Below are 26,725 nucleotides of genomic sequence, written 5' to 3'. Positions count from 1 at the left end.
GTCAGTAGTTTCTGCTATCTTATTGTCACTAAAGAACAAATAATTGTGTTTAATTAAAATGGCTACAGAAAATATTCTGTTATAAAACCCAACCAAACCCACTGCCGTTAAGTTGATTCCAACTCATAGCGACCCTCTGTTATAAAAAAAAAAAAAAAAAAAAAAATTTTTTTTTTTAATTGTGTTTAATTAAAATGCCTACAGAAAATATTGTTATAAAACCCAACCAAACCCACTGCCGTTGAGTCGATTCCAACTCATAGCAACCCTCCGTTATAGTTTGGCTAAATTATTACTTTGGGTTCTAGATTTCATCTCCTTTAGGCACAACATCCATGCAAAGTTGTTTGTTCCTTGCTTTAGGGCTCTCATAATTATCAATAAAAAAAAAAAAGAAAATTTTTTCATACTTATCAATAAAGTTCTTATGAATTTTTATTTATGCACTTAAGAGAATGTATTTAAATAACAAGTTTTTTTTTTTTTAATTTCTACACAAAACTTGGCATTCTTCCATTATGCCCTCTTTTCACTTCAATTGGAACAATTGTCTCATGCTTCATTTCTCTCTCTAGCACTGACCTATTAGAGCTGCAACTCTTGAGCAGGTTATTTCCCTTGAACTGTGTGTGTGTGTGCGTATCTGAAAAATGTCATTTTTCCCTTTGGTTCAAACTTAAAATGGATTACTCCATTGGCAGCACATTGCTTATTGGGCAAACCTAGCCAAGGTGTCACTGTCTAACTCCTTCAATACAAATATCCCTTCAGTAAATTGTCACATCCATTTTCTTATTTTAACAACCCCTTTAATAAACCCAAACCAAAAATGAAACCCAGTGCCGCTGAGTCGATTCCAACTCATAGTGACCCTATAGGACAGAGTAGAACTGCCCCATAGAGCTTCCAAAGAGTGCCTGGCGGATTCAAACTGCCGACCCTATGGTTAGCAGTCCTAGCACTTATCCACTACACCACCAGGGTTTCCCCTTTAATAAAGACATAAAAAATATCTAGATATCAGTGTCACTTTTGAGAAAATGGAGATTCAGCAAGATTATATGACATGTCCAAATACATACTGTATACGGACAATAATATGGCTAAAAGAAAAAGAAATATTAGTTAACATTTAATGAATGCTTCTTACATGTCAGGCACTGCTCTGGGGTTGTTGCACTATTAGCTCCCTTGATCTTCAAAACAATCTTGTACAGTCAGTATTATATTACCTATTTTACATTATAGAGAAGTGAGCCTTACAGTTTCAAAGCGGTAAAGCCAACATGGAGCACTAGGTCTTGTGACACTATGCCCAGCCTTTTTTTATTTTTTCCATTACTGTATAAGACAGGCATGTTATTAAAAAAAAAAAAAAAAGTATTCATGTTAAAATGCAGGTGTCCTGAAAAATAAAGCTATGTGAAGCACAAATACATGATTATGATTGAATTATATCTAACCTATGCCATGACCGTAAAAGAAATCAATTTACTGAACTCAGATTGAGGAAAAAAAGATACAAAGAATGCATTGACTATATCACTTTTTAGGTGAAAAATGGGGCCCATTTAGTTTGATTCATTATAAATGCCTCTTCTAATCTTCTGTTCTTTCTCTACATGTATTTTATATCCCATTTTGAACCTGTACCTAAATAAGTTACTCAAGTTGATGTCATAGGCTGAATTCTAAGATGTCCTCTAAGATTACCACTTCCGGCATACATACCTTATATAATCACCTCCCCTGGAGACTGAGTATGATGGGATATTTGCTCACTTGATTCAGTTACATTATATGGAAAATTTTAAGGGGGAGTCACTCCTGTAATTATGTTATATAAGACTCTTTAGTAACTGCTTGGAGAGGGAAGTATAGTTAGTGAGATGTGTTTCATCTGGCCTAAAAGAAAGCCATGTCATGAACTGCCCATGAGCTCTGCATTGCAAGGAACCACAGGCAGCTTCTAAAAGCTAAAAGCACTCCCTGCCGATAGCTATTAGAAAATGGGACCTCAGTCGTACAGCTGCAAGGAAATGAATTCTGCCAACAACCAGTGAGCTTAGGAGAGGACCTTAAGCCTTAGATATAAATGACAGCTTTGACCAAAATCCTGATTGCAACCTCGGGAGACCTGAGCTCAGAACTAAGCTGACCCTTGTCCAGATGTCTAACCTACAGTAATGTGAGATTATAAATTTGTGCTGTATATATAACTCTTTAAATTTGTGGTAATTTGTTTCACAAAAATAGAGAACTATTACAGATGGAAATAATAAATTTGTGAAAAAAAATTTAAAATAAAAAAAATTTAAACATTTCTATGAAAACTAATTGGTGGCAGTTGTGGTGCAGTGGTAGAATTTTTACTTTCCTCTCGGGAGACCCAGGTTTGATTCCTGGCCAGTGCACCTCAAACGCAGCTCCCATCTGTGTTTCAGTGGAGGCCTGCTTATCGCTGTGATGTTGCATAGGTTTCAGTGGATCTTCCAGACTTAGATGGAATAGGACGAAAGGCCTGGTGATCTACTTCTGAATATCAGCTAATGAAAAACTTGTGGATCACAAAGGTCAGAGCTGCAACTGATGACGGGTACAGAGCAAGGCTGGGCAGTGTTTTGCTTTGTCCATGGAGTTGACATAAGTCAGGGCCAACTTGATAGCAGCTAACAACATCAGTGATAATTAAGTACTATGACATGTCTGAATGGAAAGCCACAATGAACTATCTGAAGCATAATGAGTGCTCCATAGTTACTACCAAAAAGCACACTGTCAGAGACCTGTTTGTGCAATGTGAAATGAAGTCTTCAAATGGAAGCACAGCGGGAGAACCAAAAATATTGATAAGTGACTTCAAAGGCAAAGATAAAGAACTTATTATAAATGCAAAGGAATATGAAGTAAAATGATTAATAATGACCATCCAACCATTTTAGCTACATATTTGGAAATACCATCATTAATGCACTCCTTAAATGAAAAGTGTAATAATGATGAACATTTAGTTACCCAGAATAATACAGAAAACTCATCCAGTGTCTTGATCTCAATTCACATTTCCTTATATGAGAAAGCAATACATTGTTCAATATGTACTATTGATTCATATTGCTGCAGATTAGCTTCGTACATTATTTTGCTTTTTTCAACTATTTCTATCTACTTTAACCTGTGACTGTGGCTTTGCAAGGACTAAAATCATACCCTCCCACCCATAACCAAATGAAGAACATCCTTTTTTGGGGTCTTCTTTTCTCACCATGGCCTTCAATTCATTGAGATTTTGATAGCATCTTCCCACATTTTTTGCATCACAAGCTCACTTTAAAAAATGTAATTAAAAGCATATACAAAAGCTAAGGAATATTGCAGACAAGATAGAAAATCACAGTACACAGGAAAAGTATAATTTTAATCAGAATACTGAATGTATTTCATAAATGATGTCCTATTTGCTACTTGGGTGATAACTGAAATCAATCTTATAGCTTAGAATTATATATGCAACACTGAAAATGTGATTCGATCACATAATTACTTCTTCCTGCAGAAAAATATTTTTATGTGATACATTATGTACACATATTGGATCAAAATGGATATTTTCTGCTTACTGCTTTTATTGAAATATATGATCACCATACTTAATTTTACTTATAGCTATTCTTAAGATATTAAATGGTGTCATGATAAGTAAATAATTATGTTTTTAAGGAAGGACAATTTAAAATTTGATTTTCTATGATATGCCACAATATTTAGAATTAAATAATAAATAGAAAATTAATTTTTGTCTAGCTTACCAAATTTTAGTAATAAGGGAAAATAAAGATAAATTTACAAAATAGTTTCTAAAACGAGTACATAGCATACTTTTAAATCACTACTTGTATACTATCAATTAAAACAATTTATCACAGTGGATGGCCACTGAATGCATGAAAAATAGAAAAACATCTTTGACATATAATTAGAATCTTGAATTAATCACTGTCTCAATTAAACATTCTAACACTCATATCAAAATGATGAACTGTAGCAGATGACAGATATGACACATTTAGCAACATACATGAAAGAAGAAAATTCAGTGTGAAATGAAATTAAATACTAAGTTTAATCATTATCTTTCAGGAGAATAAAATAAAACCTTCTATGCCATCTCAACTTCCATATGATGCCCAGAGATTAATTAGGTCATACGTCACTGACTTTAGCAATTTTTCATTTTCAGCCATTTTTCTTCTCGTGTCACATGAGCAATTTTGTATTTTTTAAATACTTCATAAAGAAACTATTTTCTCCACAGGAAGTAATGATTTTTAAGTAAAAAAAAAAAAATACTCCATAAGAAATATAAATAAATTTCCTCAAATAAAATGCTAAAAATTGCCCTAAACCTTATTCATTTAACATAAATATCTATTACCTCAAGTTCTAAGTGGTTAAACATAGCCCATGTACGCCAGTGAGCACATTGACTGGAGTTTTAATTCTTTAAAAGTGAAATATATATCAATATTTCCTTACTACTGATCAAATTGTTAGATTTGCAAGTATCACTTGAGTACAACAAGTGCCGACTCTATGCCAGTAATGTGCTAAAATAGGAGAGAAGGATACAAAATGGGTAAAACCCATTCTCTATCAAGTTTCTCAGATTTGCATGTGAGAGAAAAACAAAATGATAGAATATAGTATGTGGCGAGGTGTGGACACATCTGAGCACAGAGAGGAAGACCACTGAGCACTAAGCTCAATCTTGGGGATCCAAAGATGACATTCTAGACATGATTAAAGCCTACACAAAGTCTGGGAACTGGGAGGACAAGAATGAAATAGACCAGTCAAAAAGTGTGTGTACATGGTTTTCTGAGCAGAAGAGACGGAATCAGTTGGGATGTTGTTGTTCTGCCATAGAGTCAGTTCTGACTCATAGCAACCCTATGTGCAACAGAAGGAAATACTGCCCCGTCCTTTGCCATCCTCACAATCGTTGTTATGCTTAAGCCCATTGTTGCAGCCGCTGTGTCAATCCATCTCATCAAGGGTCTTCTCTTTTTTGCTGACCCTCTGACTTTACCAGGCAGTATGTCCTTCTCCAGGAAATGATACCTCCTGATAACATGTCCAAAAAAGCATGTGAGACATAGTCTCAGAGCATTCCAAGGCAGAGTTAAAAGAGATAAATATAGTATTATAATGAATATGTGGATTTAGTTGGATATACACAAGAACTTATTAATTTCTAACCTGTTTTACATCTATTACCCAGGAAGATATAAATCAGTTTTACTGTATTCTCAACAAAGCTTCTCAGCTATCAGGCTGCACTGGGGTCGAGTCATTTAAATAGCATAGTACAGGTAGAAATATATGTTCATATGATTGTTTCATAAATTAGGCTAGCTGGAATCAAAGCTGGAGAGTTAGGTAGTTCTAGAGGTTGTATATGCTATGCTATGTTGAAATGTGAAGGATGTTTAAAATATTACTGCTTAATTTCTAAAAGCATTCAGAGTATTGATAATACCATAAAGCTTTGTTGAAAATACCGTGAAACTGATTTACATCTTTCTGAGTAATAGATCAACTCGATGGCAATGGGTGGTGGTGGTGGTGGTGGTGGGTAATAGATGTAAAACAAGTTAGAAATTAATAAATTCTTGTGTTTATCCAGGCAAACCCACATATTCATTTTGATACTATATTATCTCTTTCAGCTCTATTCTGAAACTAATATTCAAGAGAAGGCTGATTTGTGCTATTCTCTGGATTGGGATTTTGAAAAATTCCAAATGCTTAAAACGGAGAGAGGACTCTCATGACTTAGCTAGAGGGTCACCTTAGAATAGAATGTTTCAATTCCTAATTCTGCTGGCTCTATGGAAACCTAAAGGCAAAAATATTTGGATTTTATCAAAGAGGCAAATGGTTATATCTTACATCTATGACATTTCCTTGTATTGCATTATTTGAAATATGACATGTCATTTGTTCTTAAAAAATATTTAAGAGTGAAGATCCATTAACTTTATTTTCAAACCTAATCTATCCCTGTTGCTAATAACTAATGTATGTAATTTTATAACTCACATTTCTCTTGCTGCAATTCAACTGTCTTGCCATAAGCATAACTGGCTTGATTCCAAACTGTAAACTCTCTATTAAATTTCATGGCTCTACAATTTAAATATTTAAAGCTTAGGAGTTGAATGTAACCACTAAAATTAATAATCACTAAAATAATTTGATGGTGCCATTGGTTTTTTAGTGGTTAAGCGTTCAGCTGCTAACCTAAAGTTTGGCAGTTTGAATTCACTAGCAGCTCCTTGGAAACCCTATTGGGGCAGTTCTACTCTGTCTATAGGGTCACTCTGAGTAGGAATCCACTTGACAACAATGGGTTTTTAGGGTAAAATAATTTGATGTTCTTGAGGATAAATTTTTAATAGATATATGTGACAGCTAAATACAAAATAAATAATATATTCTTCTGTATGTGAAGTATGCAAAATGGATAAAGAGCATAAAGGTCTCAATATGTGCAAGAATATATTTTAGCTTTTTCAGTTTCATAATTATTTTAATACAAAGTATTTCAGTAATTTATCAATTATGTCTACAAAATTTGATTTGGACATACCTATTTAAATACACATGGAATTATGGTTAGACGTAAATTAACTCTCCAAAATGCATAGTTTACATCTCTATGACATTTAAATAAATTTTTATACAAACTAATTAGAGTGCTTATTTAAAATCTTGCTCATTACAATTTTTCATGTAATTTTCTGGGGTGAGAAAATCCATGTGAAATGCTTAGCTCTGGGACTAGCACAAACAAATCACTCAGTTGTTACCTTTTAGTAGTGTTATTAGCCATTTCCTTAAATATTTGTGAATTAAAATGAAATAATTTATTAACAGCATATTTGTTAAAGGTGAATATTTTATCCCTATATTGTCTTAGTTATTTAGTCATATGCTTCAAGAGTTATTTTGGCATAGCGACCTTGTGCTTGAAATGGTTTTCAATGCTATATATTTTATATCTGCTCCTGCTAAATGAATTGGCTAACTGGATTTATGCTAAAGACTTTCATTGTGTTCCTCCCAGACATTACATGAAGACATTACGTGTATGTATATATGTATGTAGTGCCCTGGTGGCACAGTGGTTAAGAGCTCAGTAGCTAACCAAAAGGTCTGCAGTTCAAATCCACCAGGCGCTCCTTTGGGGCAGTTCTACTCTGTCTTATAGGGTTTTTATGTCGGAACCAACTCAACAGCAACTGACAACATGTATACATACATATATATATATATATACATATAAAATCCAATGCCATCGATTTGATTCTGACTCATAGCAATCCTACAAGGACCCTATATATAGTTCCCTATGTATATTGAGCACTGGTGGTACAGCGATTAGGAGTTTGGCTGCTAACCAAAAGGTCAGCAGTTCAAAACCACCAGCCACTCTTTAGAATTCCTATGAGGCGGTTCTGTTCTGTCCTGTAGGGTAGCTATGAGTTGGAATCGACTTGATGGCAACGGGTTTTGTCATATATATACACACACACACACACATATAGGTTTGTGTCATATATATACATATACACATAAACCCAGTGCCGTCGAACACATACACATATATATACGATTCACTATGCTTGAATCATATTTTATTTCCACAATAAATGATTCCTAAAATGGTAAGATATCTATAATCTAACCATATGTCCTTTCAACTATAAAGAATGATTACACAACTTTGAAAGTAAAGTGTAAAAGGACTCCATGTTAGAAAACTACTTCTGCCAGAAACTAGAATATAAACTGAATTCAGTTGGGTTGATCTAAAAACAAATATTACTCACTGCTTGCTCCATAGCATACAGATCCTACCAGGTGTACCCAGAACAAATTTTGAGAAATGGTTATATGATTATTTTCTGAATTTATTGCTTCACAGAACATGTTTTTTATTGACTTATTTTTATTTACATGAAAAAAATTTATAAAAACAAAGCTCTGTGAAATGTACTAGATACAAATGGGAAAAACTTTGCACAAAAATTTAATAATTAATTAAAAAATACAGAAATGTGTCTATTTCAAGTTTTAACACCAAGTGATGAATAAATTATGACTTTGAAAAGGTAATGAGTTTTCTGAAGACTAATACCGATAAATCTATAATTCTCTAATTTTATATTCAGTTTCAAAATTTAAGCATTTCCTTTTGGTAGATTCACAATAATATTCAGCTTAATAAATTCAATCCCTTTCTTGCCTTATAAAGCACCGCCTAGGAAATCATGTCCTATTTCAATATAAATTATGTGTATTGTTGATTAAAACATTAACCAGTATTTCATACCAACTGATTTATGAGATTCCTATTTAGTGCTCTTTTTACACATCTCTAATTACATAACAATTTCTCTGTTATAGAAACTGAAAAATGTTTTTTCTTGCTTCCAATGCAAGATGTTTCATAGAAAAGTGTTCCAAATAAATACTTAAGAACTCTTAATCTTGACCAAAATTTAAAAAAAAAAGAACATTACCCTCAATAGTTTTAAAATAAATGGGCTGAAGTAAGCTAATGGAAATTTGTGGCAACAGAGTATGTCTTCTGCGAAGACCACAGACTGACCTACATTTATCAATTATTTACACTGGAAAAACTGAGTAGAGTTCCATGATAATTCAGTTCCAAGGAGTTGCAAAAGTATGCAGGGTAGGGATAGAATTTTCATAATCAAATAGTTACCCGTTACTATGATATGATTTGATCCAAATAAAAATACAGGTATGTTTTATGATGGTATTTTACAAAAGGGACAGGCAGGACCTGAAGGAAGCATAAAGGACTGAATAATTATTTTTTGAGAAGCTACTGAAATAGTCATTTCATGAAATTTAATCATTTTAACAACCCTGTAATTCAAGATAAATGGAAAATTTAGATAAGTAAAAAAAGGATTACAAAACAACCACGATTAATAAAAGATATAGATTACAGAGATATTCTTTATTTTGAGTGACTCTTCAAAAGGAACAGTTTAATAATACATCTTTTAGGACATAAAAAAACAAAAACAAAAAAACACCTAGCAGTCATCAAACTTGTCTTGATGATCACACATCTGGAATTTTTCTCATTCCACTTGTTCATTTAAAAATACTTTTTTGATTATCTGCTTTCCATATTTTAAGTTAGTTTTTGTTGTTTAGACATTTTTAATACTTTTTTCTTCTAATTGAAAAGTGAGTCTAATAAAAAAGTAGAATAATATTATTAATGAATTAAAAAAAAAATCTCTTGAAATTAGTTCTGAAAGTTAGGTACTCAAGCCTGAGCAACTGAATTTTGTTATGACATCATAGAAGCCAAGTAACAGAAGTTTTGCTTGCCCCCACCTCTTTATTTACCAACTAAAATAATCAAATGTTATCACAAAAAGCTATAGTGAGGATACAAATATTGGTCTTAATTCATCCAGAGCAAAACACAAAGAAGGAAACCAAAGACTTAAAGAAAAAACTAGTCTACAGGAATAACAGTCCACATTAACCACGGCCTCATGACCCTGGAGCCAAAAAAACTAGATGGTGCCTGGCTATCACTACCCACTATTCCAATCAGGGAAACTCTAGATGGTCCTGGACAGAATGAGAGAAAAATGTGGAACAGAACCTCAAACTCCTAAGAAAAACAAAACAAAACAAAAAACAGGTTGGAGTACTCCGTGAGACTATTACCTTGAGATACTCTTAAAACCTTTTACCAAAACTATCCCTGATGTCACCTTTTACCTATTTAATGGATTAGCTCACAAAATAAAGAACATCACCCATGAGTACTGTGCACCTTTAAAAAATCATTTATATGAGACCAAATGGGCAGCAATTACTTTAAAACAAAGATGAGCATGTAAGGGGGCAAGGGAACTAATTATGGAAATGGAACAAGCAGAATGGAAATATTGAGCATGTTCACACATAATGATAAACGTAATTAAAGTCACTGAACAATTGTGCAGAAATTGTTGAGCGGGAATCTAACTGCTGTGTAAACCTTCACTGGAAACACAATAACTACTCTGATGTGTAAATTAATTTTATGTATCAGTTTAGATATGCTAAGGTGCCTACCCAGTTGTTTGGCCAAACACTAGTAAAATATTGCCCTGAAGACAATTACAAGTGATTAACATTTGAATCAACTGACCTTAAGTAAGGCAGATTACCCTCCACAAGGTAGGAGGATATCAGCCTACAGTTGAAGGTTTTAAGAACAAAAAACTGAGGTTTCCAGGTGGAAAAAAATTTGCCTCAGGCAATTCTGACAAAGATATCCTGCTGGAGTTTCCAGTCTGCCTGGCCTAAGAATTTCAGACTTCAGACTGTCAGTTTCCATACTGTTTCTTGACCTACTGATTTTGGACTTGCCAGTCCCCACAATAACATGAGCTAATTCCTTAACATAAATATTGCTGTTTCAATCTCTCTCAGCACCCTCATTAATAAAATTGATTTAATGAGCCTCATTTGTGGAGTTTTCTGATTTCTGATAGATTTTTACTGTAATATTATGTTGTATTCTAAACTGATTGGCCATGGAAATGTCAGATGTAGATAATATAAATACTTCTGCTTACACACATTTATAATTATGCTTTTATATTTTATTAGGATCATTTTCACATTTTATAATTTGATGACAAATGGCAAGAGAAATAAATATACAAATTGTTAGAAGTCACATGGTTTCTGAAACGTGTGATATAAAATATTAGCAAATTTGAAGACTGGTAATATATTAGAATTATTAAACATTTTGTGTTAGATTAGACAAATTGAAAATTTTCCCTATATTTAGAAGTGGAACATAAAGATTTAAGATTTTTTAATGTCACAATTAATTTCATTATAGAGAATTTCAAACATGGAATTATTACAAAGAGAAAATTATGAACACTTTGATTTTTTACTATTATTGGATGTTGTATGAAATTTAATATGAAGTACTTGAGGAAGGCAGAAAAAGTAATGATAAACAATATTGCGAAATGCTCTGTACTGTTCTATGGAGGTAGAAAGCATATAATTCATTCTTAATATTTTACTAATACCGGAAAAATAGGTAAGAACTGGTTTGTGGACCAATGCCATTTTGTGAACTTTCTTTTACTGGTCCACAATGAAACTACTGTAGAAATAAAACACTATTTTATCAATCATATTCAGAAATCTGTCTGTCTGACTTCTATCTACCTACCTATCTATATAAAAATGTTATGCAAACAAATCTGATAGGTTTACCTTTGGGGGCTACTAATCATGTCAACGACTCTCTGGGGAAAAGAACTAATCATCAAAATGAATTCATTTTAATGCTATGTTTATTGAAAGAATGTAACCTTTTTTGAGAAAGAATATTAACTGCATTATAAAAATTAAATTTGCACACACACATACACTATCTTTTCCTGTAGAATCAAAATGTCCATGCATGAAGGTAATGCCTTTTCAATCACCATCATGAGGTTGACTATCATCATATGAACTACATTTATTGAGTGCTCTCTAAATTCCAGAACATATTTTAGGCACTCTCTGTGTACTATGCTACTTATTTCTCAAAACACTACGAAGTATGGAGAGTTATTACCTCAATTTTACTGATGAAGAAAATGAGGTTTAGATACATTTTAAGTTACTTGTCCAAAGAAATATACCTGCTAAGTGGCAGAGAAAAAGAACCAAACCAACGACGCAGATACCAGAGCCTACATTTTTATTCAGTACACCACAATCCCCATCAAAGTAGAGATATAAAATGACATAACTTTATTGTCAGTATAATTAAAGGTATTAAGAGTGAAGCTTTTCCAACTAGCATACCTATCTTTATATTGCTACAAATTCAACAAATATTTTTCTTAACATCTCCTTTATACAATGGTTTGGTTTAGTTTCTTCCGGGGAGAGAAAGGTAGCTAACTAGTACTTATACTCTTAGTAGGCATAAGAATCACTGGATCTCTTACTACAATGCATATTACAGGGCTCCACCCCAGGTTCTGAGTCAAGATACATAAGTGAGCCAAGAATTCAACATTTTAACATATTCTCCAGATGAAAATGATGTATGTGGTCCCATTTGAGAAACAGCAATAAATGCATAAAATTTAGTAATAAAAATTTCATAACCTCTAACACACATATAAAAAGGAAAATTTAAAGAATGAAGAAAATAGTATTAATTGAATATGAAGAGGGAGGTGAAATAAATGGAATTCAGATAGTAGAATCAGATTTAAAAAAGGGGGGGCCTGCAGGTATAAAATTATAAAATTAAAAGAGCTGATCAGATTAAGCCACAAGCAAATCAAACTCAGTGCCATTGAGTCGATTCTGACTCATAGAGACTCTATAGGACAGAGTAGAATAGCCCCATAGAGTTTCCAAGGAGCACCTGGTAGATTCGAACTCTGACCCTTTGGTTAGCAGCCGTAGCACTTAACCACTATGCCACCAGGGTTTCCAATGATCAGATTAGTAGATCAATTTTTGGTGGCATGGGTAAGGCCCAGAGTTGTAGTCTAAGGAAGCTATGGGAAGAAAATCTGGATCCAGAACAGAGGCCTTTGAAATTCTAAGCCATGATTAATGGACTTTGTGATATACCAGGCTGGCCTCTAGAGTATCAATGACCACGGTTATATAAATAAATGTTTTGTAGCTACTCACTCTCCAGCATGTTTTATAGAGTTGCACAACGATGTGGTAGACCAAACAATGCCCCCACCCCCAATATATCAGGAATCTTTGAATATGTCACATTACACAGTAAAAGCGATTCTGCAGATATAACCAAGGATAAGGACATTAGGATAGGGAGAGTATCCTATATATATATATATATTTCAATCTAATCACATGAGCCCTTAATAGCAGAGATTTCCATGTGTGATAAAAGAAGGCAGAAGAGAGTTGTAGCAGAAGTAAGTTATAGAGATCTCAAGTGTGAGAAGGATTCAATGTGCCCTTGCTGACTCAGAGACGCTCACATGTACAGATCAGAGAGAGGCCTCTAGAAGCTAAATGCAGCCCCCAGCTGACAGCCAGCCAGAAAACAGGGACCTGAGTCCCACGACTACAAGAAACTGAATCCTGCCAATGACCAGAATAAGCTGTAGAGTGGACTCTTCCCAAGAGCCTCCTGAGAAGAACCTAGCCAGCCAACAACTTGATTTCTACTTTATAAGGCCCTGAGCAGAGAAATCAGCAGAGCTTACCCAGGCTTCTTGCATACAGAACTGTGCAAGAAAATATTTTCATTGTTTTGAGCTCTTAAATGTTTGATCATCTGTTATGGTAACAATAGAAAACTAATACACATGGTAAAAGATACCCATCACAAATCAACATCTGAAGATGTTCTGTGGCACAATGTCCAATCCCTCAGTACCACATAAGCACTTAATACCCTATATTTATGTCAGGACATCCCAAATATACATTTAAATATTGTGAAAATGTATGCATCCATTTGCCCTGAAGCAGAAAAGACAGAAATTTAATGTTGTAAAAAAAAGTCAGAAATATAAATTTACATATGTAGAAACAACAGAAATTTTTTTTAGTTATTAATTCATGTAATATGACAGTCAAGCCAAAAAAAAAAATGCCAGCATCACAATTCACCTTCCAAATGATAGCATTTTCAGTACTTACTGAAGGAATAAACTGACCTAAATTTATCTTTACACTTTAATGAACAGAGTGCAAGTTTTCTTTTAAACAGCCTTTATTGGAAAACTATTGCATTACTAACTCCTTCTTCAATATTGTGAAGATCAAACTTAAAATTAAACCTTTCTGTTTGTAGTGTTTTAAATTATGAATTAAATTGTCAAGATAAAAATATGGGACTACTATGAATCTCTTTAGAAAAATAATATTACTATCACAAGGTAAACTATTACACTATCAAACAACAACAATCACAAAGGGGAATGTACCCTCACTTGCTGGACAAAAGAGAGTTGAGAAATCAATTTGGTAGAAAATGTTCAAAACTACTGCAGTATGACATTCTTAGGATATAAAATATGGAAATATTTTAGCTAGAATTTTTTTTATTGTGAGAAAGATAATGCTAGATGAAATAACATCTAGCTGAAAACTTTCACTGCGTGCAAACTGTTAACCTTTAAACTGTAAAAATTGTATTTAATATAACTGTTTTCTAGTGTGTTCTTTAAACATGTCATATTTTGAATTATTATATGTTTTAAAGTAACCACCACTGTTAGTGTAGTAGAGTATCTCTTAAGACTATATTAGAGCTGGTGTGATTTATTATGGTAGTATGGTCCTGGGAAGCTTTGCAAAAAATTTGATATGGTATCCCCATTGGTCTGAAAGGGGTTCTTCTCTAATCTGTGAAGAAATTTTATCGTCAAATTGCTTCAATAAGAAATGGCAAATCCATGACCTCTATCTGAAAACCTTAGGAATATTTTTTTTTTTTTGAAATCACAATTTTCCCATTTTAGTAAGATAAAACATGCAGATTCTATTTATTTTAATACTCCCTGAAGAGCCTAGGGTACCACCCTGTAATCAAACAATGTTTCTCTAGGGAAGCATACGAGTATTGATACTCGGTGGGATTAGTAAAGATTATAAATGGTCTCCCATTTGTTAACATCAGGTTTTAATGCCAAATGAGTTTGTGCCAAAATTCCAGAAAACAAAATGAAACAAAAACAACTTTGGTTTTAAGAGTTTTTTATAGTTTTCCACTGTGTGGTTAAGGGATTATGGATGTGTGGTACTGGAAATGCTGGTTTTATGAAATGAAAGCATTAATACTTAATCTCCTTCTGAACTCTTTCTCTTAGCTCTGTTTAGAGAAGGCAGATTCCTAGTTTTATTTTCTGGTAGCGAGGCAAAGCAGCAAGAAGAATAGCATAAATCTCTGACACCTGGATCACAAATCAGATATACTCTCCTCTTATTCTAACATTTAATTCCCTTTTGTTGATCCCTAATTTTATGTTCTCATCTCCTGAGAGGATTTAAGGGAAAATTTTTATTGTGTCTAGGCACACTGAGATGAAACATTAAAGCCAACAGAGTATAGCATGTTATTATATATTAATGGTTAATGAGAAGATGAATCTCTGGAGGACAAGATTTAAGATAATACGACTAGCTTTATCTCCTTTCATGGTGATTGTTCTTCATTGCCACACTTGGTGAAGTTTGGTTTAACTGGGCAGTGTTTTCCTTTATATTGTTTTCACTTACCTTCATAATACACTTTAAATCCATGAGCACTAACTGCAAAATCACTGGTCAAACGTAGTGAGAACACAGACTTGGTACTTGTCACTGGTGGTGGCAGATGGAATCCTGTTAACCTAAAAATATAAATGGAATTAATTGTTAGTGCTATAGGCATTTTACCTAAAAGAGAGTTAATAGTCATTTTATCAATATCTAAAAAAGAAGATATTGCTAAGTATTAATATTTTTAATGTTATTTTGTTTAGGAGTCATTCATCAAAAGCAGCTATTGTAAATATTTAAAAATTTACATATATTGATATACCTATGTTTTTTTATGCTTATGTGCATTGCTATTTATATTATTGATCACATATATCAACTATAAGTAATACTGATTAATTCAAACCTTGGGAAATAATGAGAAGTTGTGACAGTCTGTTAGTGTGTATTTTTGGTATTGATTTCAGCAGCTAAACATTTTGAAGAAAGTTTTACCAAATAAGTTGTTTTCCTGATAGACTAAAATATAATAAAAAGAAGCATTTAGTGAAATTTAATATTGAAGCCAGAGATGCGATCTAAATAAGAAGTCTTGAAACATAAATATAAATGAGTAGTAATTTTGTTTTATTAGATTAGGAAGTTGTAGCGTTATATTAAAATTAATAGTTGAAAATTAATTTCTTTTTATTTCAAATAATAAAGATTTCCCTGATATTTTTTGCCCATAATGTGTTTTCTATTCTGTTCATAATTTATTATTTATACATACAAGATTGAAATGTATAAAAGCTTATTTATAATTGACACGTTTTCTAAACCTGTAAATATAAAGTGGAAAAATAAACTATTGGAGTACTATTTTTTCTAAAGCTAGTGACGATATATGATTTTAATTTTTCCATGAATTGCCTTTTTTATATTATTTTCCCATGTTGTTGTTATACTGCTTTTACTTATGAATATGTAAGTAAGGATTGTTTAACATGAAAACACACTATTTTTCTTTATATAGTTGCTATACATACACATTATGTATGCAGAATTTACCCACATTGAGATTACCATATATTTTCATTGCTGTAAAGCAACAGTTCTCACATTCCTTTTGTTTCAGTTTCCCTTTACACTTTTAAAAATTATTGAGAATTCCAAAGAGATCTATATCAATATTTACTCCGTTAGACAATAAAACAGAAAATTTTTAAATATCTACTTATTACTATTTATTTTTTCCACCAAGCATCTGTCAGTTTGTCATACTGTAGTGGCCTGAATGTTGCAGTGATACTGGAAGTTTTGCAACCAGTATTTCAAATACCAGCAGAGTCACCCTTGGTAGACAGGCTTCAGTGGATCTTCCAGATTAAGACAGACTAGGAAAAAGGGCCTGACAGTCTACTTCTGAAAAAAAATGGTGAGTGAAAACCTTATGAATAGCAGCAGAACACTGTCTGATATAGTGCCAGAAGACAGCCCCTCAGGTCCGAAGACACTCAGAATATAACTGGAAAGAGCTGCCGCCTCAAAGTAGAGTCACACTTAATGACATAGATGGAGGAAAGTTTTTGGGACCTTCATTTCCTGATGTGGCACGACTCAAAATAGGAAGAAACAGCTGTAAACATTTAATAACCAGAACATGGAATGTATCTAGCATGAATTTAGAAAGACTGGAAATCATACAAAATGAAATGGAACACATAAAGATTGGTATCCTAGGCGTTAGTGAGCTGAAACAGACTGGTATTGGCCATTTTGAATCAGACAATCATATGGTCTACTATGCTGGGAATGACAAATTGAAGAGGTATGGTGTCACCTTCATTGTCAAAAAGAACATTTCAAGCTCTATCCTGAAGTACAATGCTGTCAGCGGTGGGATAATATCCATACACCTACATGGAAGACTAGTTAACACAACCGTTACTCAAATTTACACATCAACCACTAATGCCAAAAATGAAGAAATTGAAGATTTCTACCTACTTTTGTCGTCTGAAAATGATCAAACATGAAATCAAGAAGCATTGATAATTACTAGTAATTGGAGTGCAGTTGTTGCAAACAAAGAAGGATCGGTAGAAAATATTGCCTTGGTGACAAAAACAATGCCTGAGATCCCATGATAGAATTTTGCAAGATCAATGACTTATTTATTGCAAATACCTTTTTTTTCAACAACATAAAAGACTGTATTCACGTGGACCTCACCAGATGGAAAACACAGAATGTAAATCCACTACATCTGTGGAAAGAGACAATGGAAAAGCTAAATATTGCCTATCGAAACAGGGACAGAGGAAACAGATCATGAATTGCTCATATGCAAATACAAGTTGAAGCTGAAGAAAGTTAAAACAAGTCCACGAGAGACAAAATACGACCTTGAGTATATTGCACCTGAATTTGGGGACCATCTCAAGAATAGATTTGATGCATTGAACACTACCCAAGAGCAGACAGTTTGTGGGAAGACATCATGGACATCACACATGAAGAAAGAAAAATGTCATTAAAAAGACAGGAAGGAAAGAAAAGACCAAAACGGATGACAGAAGAGACTCTGAAACTTGTGCTGGAATGTAGAGTACCTAAAGCAAATGGAAGAAATGAAGTAAAAGAGCTAAACAGAAGATTTCAAAGGGCAGCTCAAGAAGACAAAATATAGTTCAATGTGCAAAGACGTGCAGTAAGAAAACCAAAAGGGAAGAACACTCTTGGCATTTCTCAGGCTGAAAGATCTAAAGAAAAAATTCAAACCTGGAGTTTCAATTTTGAAGGATTCTATGGTCGGTAAAAAAAAAAAAAATTTTTTTTTTTTTATGGTCAAAGTTTAGAATGACACAAGAAACATCAAAAGCAGATGGAAAGAATATACAGAGTCTCTGTGCCAAAAAGGATTGTTCAATGTTCAATCATTTAAGAAGTTAACATATGATCAAGAACAAACGGTACTGAAGGAAGAAGTCCAAGCTTCACTGGAGGCATTGACAAAAAAACAAGATTCCAGGAACTCGGCAGACTTACTATTATTCACCATACTTATTCAGTATGTATGCTGAGTAAATAATCTGAGAAGCTATATTATATAAAGAAGAATGCGGCATCGGGATGGGTGGAAGGCTCATTAACAACTGTGTTATGCAGATGACACAACTTTGCATGCTGAAAGTGAAGAGGACTTGAAGCACTTACTGATGAAGATAGAGACCACAGCCTTCAGTATGGATTATGCCTCAATATAAAGAAAACAAAAATCCTTGCAACTGGACCAATAAGCAACATCATGATAAATGGAGAAAAGATTGAAGTTGTCAAGGATTTCATTTTACTTGGATCCACAATCAACACCCCTGGAAGCAGCAGTCGAGAAATCAAACAACACATTGCATTGGGCAAATTTGCTGCAAAAGACCTCTTTAAAGTGTTAAAAAGCAAAGATCTCACTTTAAGGACTAAGGTGCGCCTGACCCAAGTGATGGTCTTTTCGACTGCCTCATATGCGTGTGAAAGCTGGACAATGAATAAGAAAGACCAAAAAAGAACTGATGCCTTTGAATTATGGTGTTGGGGAAGAATATTGAATATACCATGGACTGCCAAAAGGATGAACAAATCTGTATTGGAAGAAGTACAGCCAGAGTGCTCCTTAGAAGCAAGGATGGTGGGACTACGTCTCACGTACTTTGGACCTGTCATCAGGAGGGACCGGTCCCTAGAGAAGAACATTTTGCTTCGTAAAGTAGAGGGTAAGTGAAAAAGAGGACGGCTCTTAACAAAATGGGCTGACACAGTGGCTGCAACAATGGGCTCAAGCATAATGACTATGAGGACGGCTCAAGACTGAGCAGTGTTTCATTGTGCTGTACATAGGATCACTACGAGTTGGAAACGACCGGACGACGCTAACAACCTAACAACATGTACTGACAGAATGCCAACTGAGATATTTCAACAAATGGATGCAACACTGGAGGCGCTCATTTGTCTATACCAAGAAATTTGAAAGACAGCTACCTGGCCAACTGACTGGAGGAGATCCATACTGGTGCACATTTTAAAGAAAGGTGATCCAAAAGAATGCAGAAATTATCAAACAGTACCATTAATATCACATGCAAGTAAAATTTTGCTGATGATCATTCAAAATTGGTTATAGCAGTACATCTACAGAGAAATGCCAGAAATTCAAGAAAGATTCAGAAAAGGATGCAGAATGAGGGAAATCATTGCTGATGTCAGATGAATCTTGGCTGAAAGCAGAGAATACACCAGAAAGATGTTTACCTGTTTTTTACTGATTATGCAAAGACATTCTGTGTGGATCATACCAAATTACGGATAACACTGCGAAGAATGGGAATTCCAGAACACTTAATTGTGCTCATGGGGAACCTGTACATAGACCAAGAGTCAGTTCTTTGAATAGAACAAGAGTATACTGCATGGTTTAAAATCAAGAAAGGTGTGTGTCAGGGTTGTATTATTTTACCATACTTCTTCAATACTAAAAGCTGGACTATACGTAGAAGAATGTGGTATCAGAATTGGTAGAAGGCTCATTAACAAACTTGTTATGCAGATGACACAATCTTGCTCGCTGAAAGTGAAAGCAAAGAGGACTTGAAGCACTTACCCAGAAACCCGCACTTAGTGATGATCAAATTCTACAGCCTTCAGTATGGATTATACCTCAACATAAAGAAAACAGAAATCCTCACAACTGTACCAATAAGCAACATCATAATAAATGGAGAAATAATTGACATTGTCAAGGATTGCATTTTACTTGGACCCTCAATCTATGTCCATGGAAGCTGCAGTCAGAAAATCAAATGACATATTTTATCAGGCAATTTGCTGCAAAAGACCTCTGTCAAGTGTTAAAAAGCAGAGATGTCACTTTGAGGACTAAGATGTGCCTGACCCAAGCTGCGATATTTTCAACCGTATCAAATGCATGTGAAAGTTGCACAGCAAACAAGGAAGACCAGAGAAGAATTGATGCCTTTGGATTACTGTGTTTGTGAAGAATATAGAATATACCATGGACTACCAGAAGAATGAACAAGTCTGTCTTGAAAGAAATACAGCCAGAATACTCCTTAGAAGCAAGGATGGCAAGACTGCGTCTTACATACTTTGGACACGTTGTCAGGAGGGATCAGTCCCTGGAGAAGGACATCATATTTGTCAAAGTAGAGGGTCAGCGGAAAAGAGAAAGACCCTCAACGAGGTAGACTGACTCAGTGGCTGCAGCAATGAGATCAAGCATATCAACGACTGGAAGGCGCAGGACCAGGCAGTGTTTCACCCTGTTACGCATAGGATCGCTATGAGTCGGAGCTGACTTGACAGCACCTAACAATGACAACAGGGTTGCTATGAGTTGGAACTGACTCAGTGGGACCTAACAAAAACAATACATTATAGCCATAATATAAAACTTAAATTTCATTGTTGAATAGGATTGTGTTTTATGAATATACCTGAATTTACTTATCTATTCCGTTGTTGATGGACACTTTTTTTCCCAGTTGGGGTTATTACAAATAGTGGTGCCATGAACATTTCTTACACATTTTTGTGAATGTACATACATATTTGTATTGGGAATATTCCTAGAAGTGTCATTACTGTGTCATGGAGTAACTAGTACATTACCAAATAAGGAGTTTTCTAGATCTTTTCAACTTCAACTCTTAATGTGAAGATGTAAAAATAAAACATTCCATGCTTTATATGTTCAGAGTTGATTTTGTTTTTCACAAAAAAATAAGAAACGTCAGGAAAAAAAAAAAAACATTACCATTTTGTAACACACAAAAAAATTAAAACCTATTTACTTCATAACTAGGCTACGGTAGGCAGAATAATGCCCACCCTTCTCCCCACCCCAAGAAAAGTTGTTCATGTCCTTATCCATGAAATTTATGAATACACTGCTTTACATGTCAAAAGGAAAGTTGCAGATGTGATTAAAATTAACGGTTTTGAGATGAAGGAATGACCTTGAATTATCTGAATGAGCCCATAGTTATCACAAAGGTGCCTATAAGAGGGAGGAAAGATGGTTAGAGATAAAGAAGAAGATGTGACATGGAAATAGCGATTGGAATAAGGCAATTGCTGGTTTTGAAAATGTGAAACCATGAGCCAAGGAATTCAGGTTGCAGCTATAAACTAGAAAGACAAGCAACAGATTCTCCTTAGCGTCTCTAAGAGGAACACAACTCTGCTGACGCTTTGATTTTAGCACAGGGAAATCCATTTAGGACTTAAAGCCTCCAGACCTAGATAATAAATTTGTGCTATTTATTCCACGTTTGTGGTAATTTGTTACAGTGGGAATTAGAAACTAATAAAGTTTTTGTTTTTTTGCACTTCAAGGTATAATTTACCAAAAAGAAAAAGGGGTGGGTTCGAATAAATAATAATTTATTCTATAACTGAAAACCGGCATCTTGTAGAGCCAGCAAGTGGTCATTTGAAGTTACTGAGACCCATGTTGGTATTAAATCAAATTAGTAGAGCTGGGCCTATTTCTGCAATATTTCTTTGATTATAACTTTTTAACAAATTTCTCTATGTAAAGTAAAATCTACTATTCTATCCTTACATCAGAGATGACACTTGAAACTGAGAGAAATTAAACAATTTAGTCAATTTTACAGTAGAGCTAGGGCATTTTCTAGTGAACATGCTATTCAACTTCTCATTGTATTTTGGCACATTAGTTTTATAATCATAAGTTATTTGAAGTACAAATATGTACGTATACATAGAAACTATTTTACTTGCAATCTCAAATTTTTAAGCTCACTTAGATATATAATTCCACATTTCTTTTCAGACAATGTTTAAAACACTTTACCATGAAGTTATCTAATAGAGAAGAACAAATATGAGGCATTGTCCCCTTTGCAAAAGCTAGTTTTATGCAGGTATGTTTAAAAAACTAGCATGTAGTATAATGGAAAATTTATTTTTGTTTATTCCAATAAATGAGGAAAGAAGATACATGTCATTTAATTTACTTCATATGATAGTTGTATCACTACAGGGACTTGCAGTAACTTGTTTTACTCTCTCTCATAAAACATTTGTTAATTGACTTGAAAATAATCTCTAATAAATATGAATACCAATCTTATGAATCTTCATAAGACTGAATTATGTATTTTCATATTTGTGTTTGTGATTCTTTATTAAGCACTCTCTTTCTCCACTGAATAGTAGGCTTCATGAAGTCAGGAACACGTCTGTGTTTTCTCACTAGCCAATTGCCAGTGTTTCATGAAATGCGTACCATATAAGAGGCCTTCAATAAATACCTATTAATTTAAATTAATGAATTGTGGGTGGTTGGAGAATATGAATGACTTCAGAGCACTTTTTTTCGCCCCCCAACTAATAAGATTTTGTTCTTGGAACAGTGTTCTCAAGAATCACATGAATGTAAAGTAGCTCCAAAGTTGTTTAAAAAATATATACTCTAGAGAAAAATATACTCTATTTAGAAAATGACATTTTTTCTCAATGATAATAACTTAAAAGTTAAAGGGAGATCATAAAGCTTATGCACATTTGTTTGAAATATCTTTCAGAATGTGTTATTAGGTGCTATCAACTCAGTTCCAACTCACATTGACACTATGTACCAGAAAACCAACACTGCCTAGTCCTGCACCATCCTTATAATCGTTGTTATGCTTGAGCCCATTGTTGCAGCCACTGTGTCAATCCATCTCGTTGAGGGTCTTCCTCTTTTCCACTGACCCTGTACTTTACCAAGCATGATGTCCTTCTCCAGGGACTGATCCCTCCTGACAACATATCCAAAGTATGTAAGACGCAGTCTTGCCATCCTTGCATCTAAGGAGCATTCCGGTTGTACTTCTTCCAAGACAGGTTTGTTCATACTTTTGGCAGTCCACGGTATATTCAATATTCTTTGCCAATACCACAATTCAAAGGCATCAATTCTTCTTTGTTCTCTCTTATTCATTGTCCAGCTTTCACATGCATATGATGCTATTGAAAACACCATGGCTTGGGTCAGGCGCACCTTAGTCTTTAAGGTGACATCTTTGCCTTTCAACACTTTAAAGAGGTCCTTTGCAACAAATTTGCCCAATGCAATGTGTCTTTTGATTTCTTGACTGCTGCATCCATGGCTGTTGATTGTGGATCCAAGTAAAATAAAATCCTTGGCAACTTCAATCTTTTCTCCATTTATCATGATGTGGCTTATTGGTCCAGTTGTGAGGATTTTTGTTTACTTTATGTTGAAGTATAAACCATACTCAAGGCTGTGGTCTTTGATTTTCATTAATAAGTGCGTCAAGTCCTCTTCACTTTCAGCAAGGAAGATTGTGTCATCTGCATAAAGCAGGGTGTTAATGAGTCTTCCTCCAATCCTGATGCCCCGTTTTTCTTCATATAGTCCAGCTTCTCATATTACTTGCTCAGCATACAGGCTGAATAAGTATGGTGAAAGGATACAACCTTGACACACACCTTTCCTGACTTTAAACCACTCAGTAGCCCCTTGTTCTGTCCGAACAACTGCCTCTTGATCTATGTAAAGGTTCCTCATGAGCACAATTAAGTGTTCTGGAATTCCCATTCTTCACAATGTTATCCACAATTTGTTTTATGATTCATACAGCCAAATGCCTTTGCATAGTTAATAAAACACAGGTAAATATCCTTCTGGTATTATCTGCTTTCAGCTAGGATCCATCTGACATTAGCAATAATATCCCTGGTTCCACATCCTCTTCTGAATCCGCCCCGAATTTCTGACAGTTCCCTGTCAGTATACTAGCTGCAGCCACTTTTGAATGATCTTCAGCAAAATTTTGCTTGCGTGTGATATTAATGATATTGTTCTATAATTTCCGCATTCGGTTGGATCACCTTTCTTGGGAATAGGTATAAATATGGATCTCTTCTAGTCGGTTGGCCAGATAGCTGTCTTCCAAATTTCTTGGCATAGATGAGTGAGCACTTCCAGTGCTGCACCCCTTTGTTGAAACATTTCAATTGATTTTTTTGTCAATTCCTAGAGCCTTGTTTTTCTCCAGTGCCTTCAGTGCAGCTTGGATTTCTTCCTTCAGTACCATCGGTTCCTAATCATACGTTACCTCTTGAAATGGTTGAACTTCCACTCATTCTTTTTGGTGTAATAACTGTGTATTCCTTCCGTTTTCTTTTGATGCTTCCTGTGTTGTTTAATATTTTTCCATATAAACCTTCATATCGCAACTCCAGGCTTGAATTTTTTTTTCAGTTCCTTCAGCTTGAGAAACGCTGAGTGTATTCTTCCCTTTTGGTGTTCTATCTCCAGCTCTTAGCACAGGTTATTGTAATACTTTGTCTTCTCAAACCACCCTTTGAAATCTTCTGTTCAGTTCTTTTACTTCGTGATTTTTTCCTTTTGCTTTAGCTCCTTGATGTTCAAGAGCAAGTTTCAGAGTCTCCTCTGACATCTGTCTTGGTCTTTTCTTTCTTTCCTGTCTTTTCAATGACCTCTTGCTTTCTTCATGGATGATATCCTTGATGTCATTCCACAACTCGTCTGGTCTTCGGTCACTAGTCTTCAATGTGTGAAATCTATTCTTCAGATGGTCTCTAAATTCAGGTGGGATATACTCAAGGTGGTATTTTACTCTTGTGGACTTGCTCTGATTTTCTTCAGTTTCAACTTGAATTCTCATATAAGCAATTGATAGTCTGTTCCACAGTTGGCCCCTGCCCTTGTTCTGACTGATGATATTTAGCTTTTCCATCATCTTTCCACAGATGCAGTGGATTTGATTCCTGTGCATTCCATCTGGTAAGGTCCATGTGTATAGTCGCCGTTTATGTTGGTGAAAAAAGGTATTTGCAATGAAGAATTTGCTGGTCTTGCAAAATCCTATCATTTGATCTCCAGCATTGTTTCTATCACCAAGGCTATATTTTCCAACTACTGATCCTTCTTTGTTTCCAACTTTCACATTCCAATCAACAGTAATTATCAATGCATCCTGATTGCATGTTCGATCAATTTCAGACTGCAGAAGCTGATAAAAATCTTCAATTTCTTCATTTTTGGCCATAGTGGTTGACGAGTAAATTTGAATAATAGTAGTATTAGCTGGCCTTCCTTGTAGGTATGTGGATATTATCCTATCACTGACAGGGTTGTACTTCAGGATAGATCTTGAAATATTCTTTTTGACAATGAATGCAACACCATTCCTCTTCAAGTTGTCATTCCCAGCATAGTAGACTATATGATTGTCCAATTCAAAATGGCCAATACCAGTCCATTTCAGCTCACTAATGCCTAGGGTATCGAAGTTTATGGGTGCCATTTCATTTTTGACAATTTCCAATTTTCCTAGGTTCATACTTTGTACATTCCAGGTTCCGATTATTAATGCTTGCTTGCAGCTGTTTCTTCTCATTTTGAGTTGTGCCACATCAGTGAATGAAGGTCCCAAAAGCTTGAGACTCCACTCACATCATTAGGGTCAACTCTACTTTGAGGAGGCAGCTCTTCCCTAGTTGTGTTTTGAGTGGTTTCCAACCTGAGGGGCTCATCTTTCAGCACTATATCAGACAATGTTCCACTGGTATTCATAAGGTTTTCACTGGCTATTTTTTCAGAAGTAGACTGCTGGGTCCTTCTTCCTAGTCTGTCTTAGTCTGGAAGCTCAGCTGAAACCTGCCCATGGGTGACCCTTCTGGTACTTGAATACCGGTGGCATATGTTCCAGCATCACAGCAACACATAAGCCTCCACAGTACAACAAACTGACAGATACATGGGCGTCTTTCAAAATACAACTATATTATATTAAAAATTATTTTCTGGATAGAGCTAATATGATTTTTATTTTTAAAATGTTATGGATTTATACTTTTTGAATCTTGCGTATTTCATCAAAATTTAACAAGTATTCTAGGTAATGTAAAAACTTACATAGAGGATAGGCATAATGTTTTTCTAGAGAATGATTTCATGGATTCATATATCTGTAAAATTTAGTGTTTTGTATATATTTTGTATTTATTATTAAATTATGTTACCAATTACATTTCCTTCATATTTACCTATGATGAAACTGCATATTGAATGACATTATATGTGCCTTTGAAGAGAGTACTAGAGTGTAACACCTTACACTTGAAGAAGCCACAGCTCAGAAATGATCAGTAATTTGTTTACATTGATACGAATGGTAGGCAATATAGCCATACATAAGCTCTTGTCTTTTGACTCCTGGACATATTCTCAATAATTTTTCTTTCCCCTCTCCACGAGGGCAGGATGCACAACTGATTCCTCTTTGTTTCCCCACAGTGCTTATATAAGGTCCTTAATAAGTATTTGGAATAG

General features: G+C 34.5%; 1 protein-coding gene across 3 annotated transcripts in view; it reads right to left on the bottom strand.

Annotated features, from left to right (window-relative positions):
• Nucleotides 1-26,725, bottom strand: part of CSMD3 (CUB and Sushi multiple domains 3) — a 1,374,620-nt gene that overhangs the window by 1,171,006 nt on the left and 176,889 nt on the right. For all 3 annotated transcript variants that reach the window (XM_049854130.1, XM_049854131.1, XM_049854132.1), the window contains exon 3: nt 15,349-15,461. In XM_049854130.1, coding sequence (XP_049710087.1) covers nt 15,349-15,461 — 113 coding nt within the window. The remainder of the gene's footprint in view (nt 1-15,348; nt 15,462-26,725) is intronic.

Source organism: Elephas maximus, chromosome 15, assembly GCF_024166365.1.
Source record: "Elephas maximus indicus isolate mEleMax1 chromosome 15, mEleMax1 primary haplotype, whole genome shotgun sequence".
Classification (NCBI taxonomy): Eukaryota; Metazoa; Chordata; class Mammalia; order Proboscidea; family Elephantidae; genus Elephas; species Elephas maximus.
The sequence above is the reverse complement of the archived record's forward strand: the minus strand, read 5'-3'. Positions and strand labels throughout refer to the sequence as shown.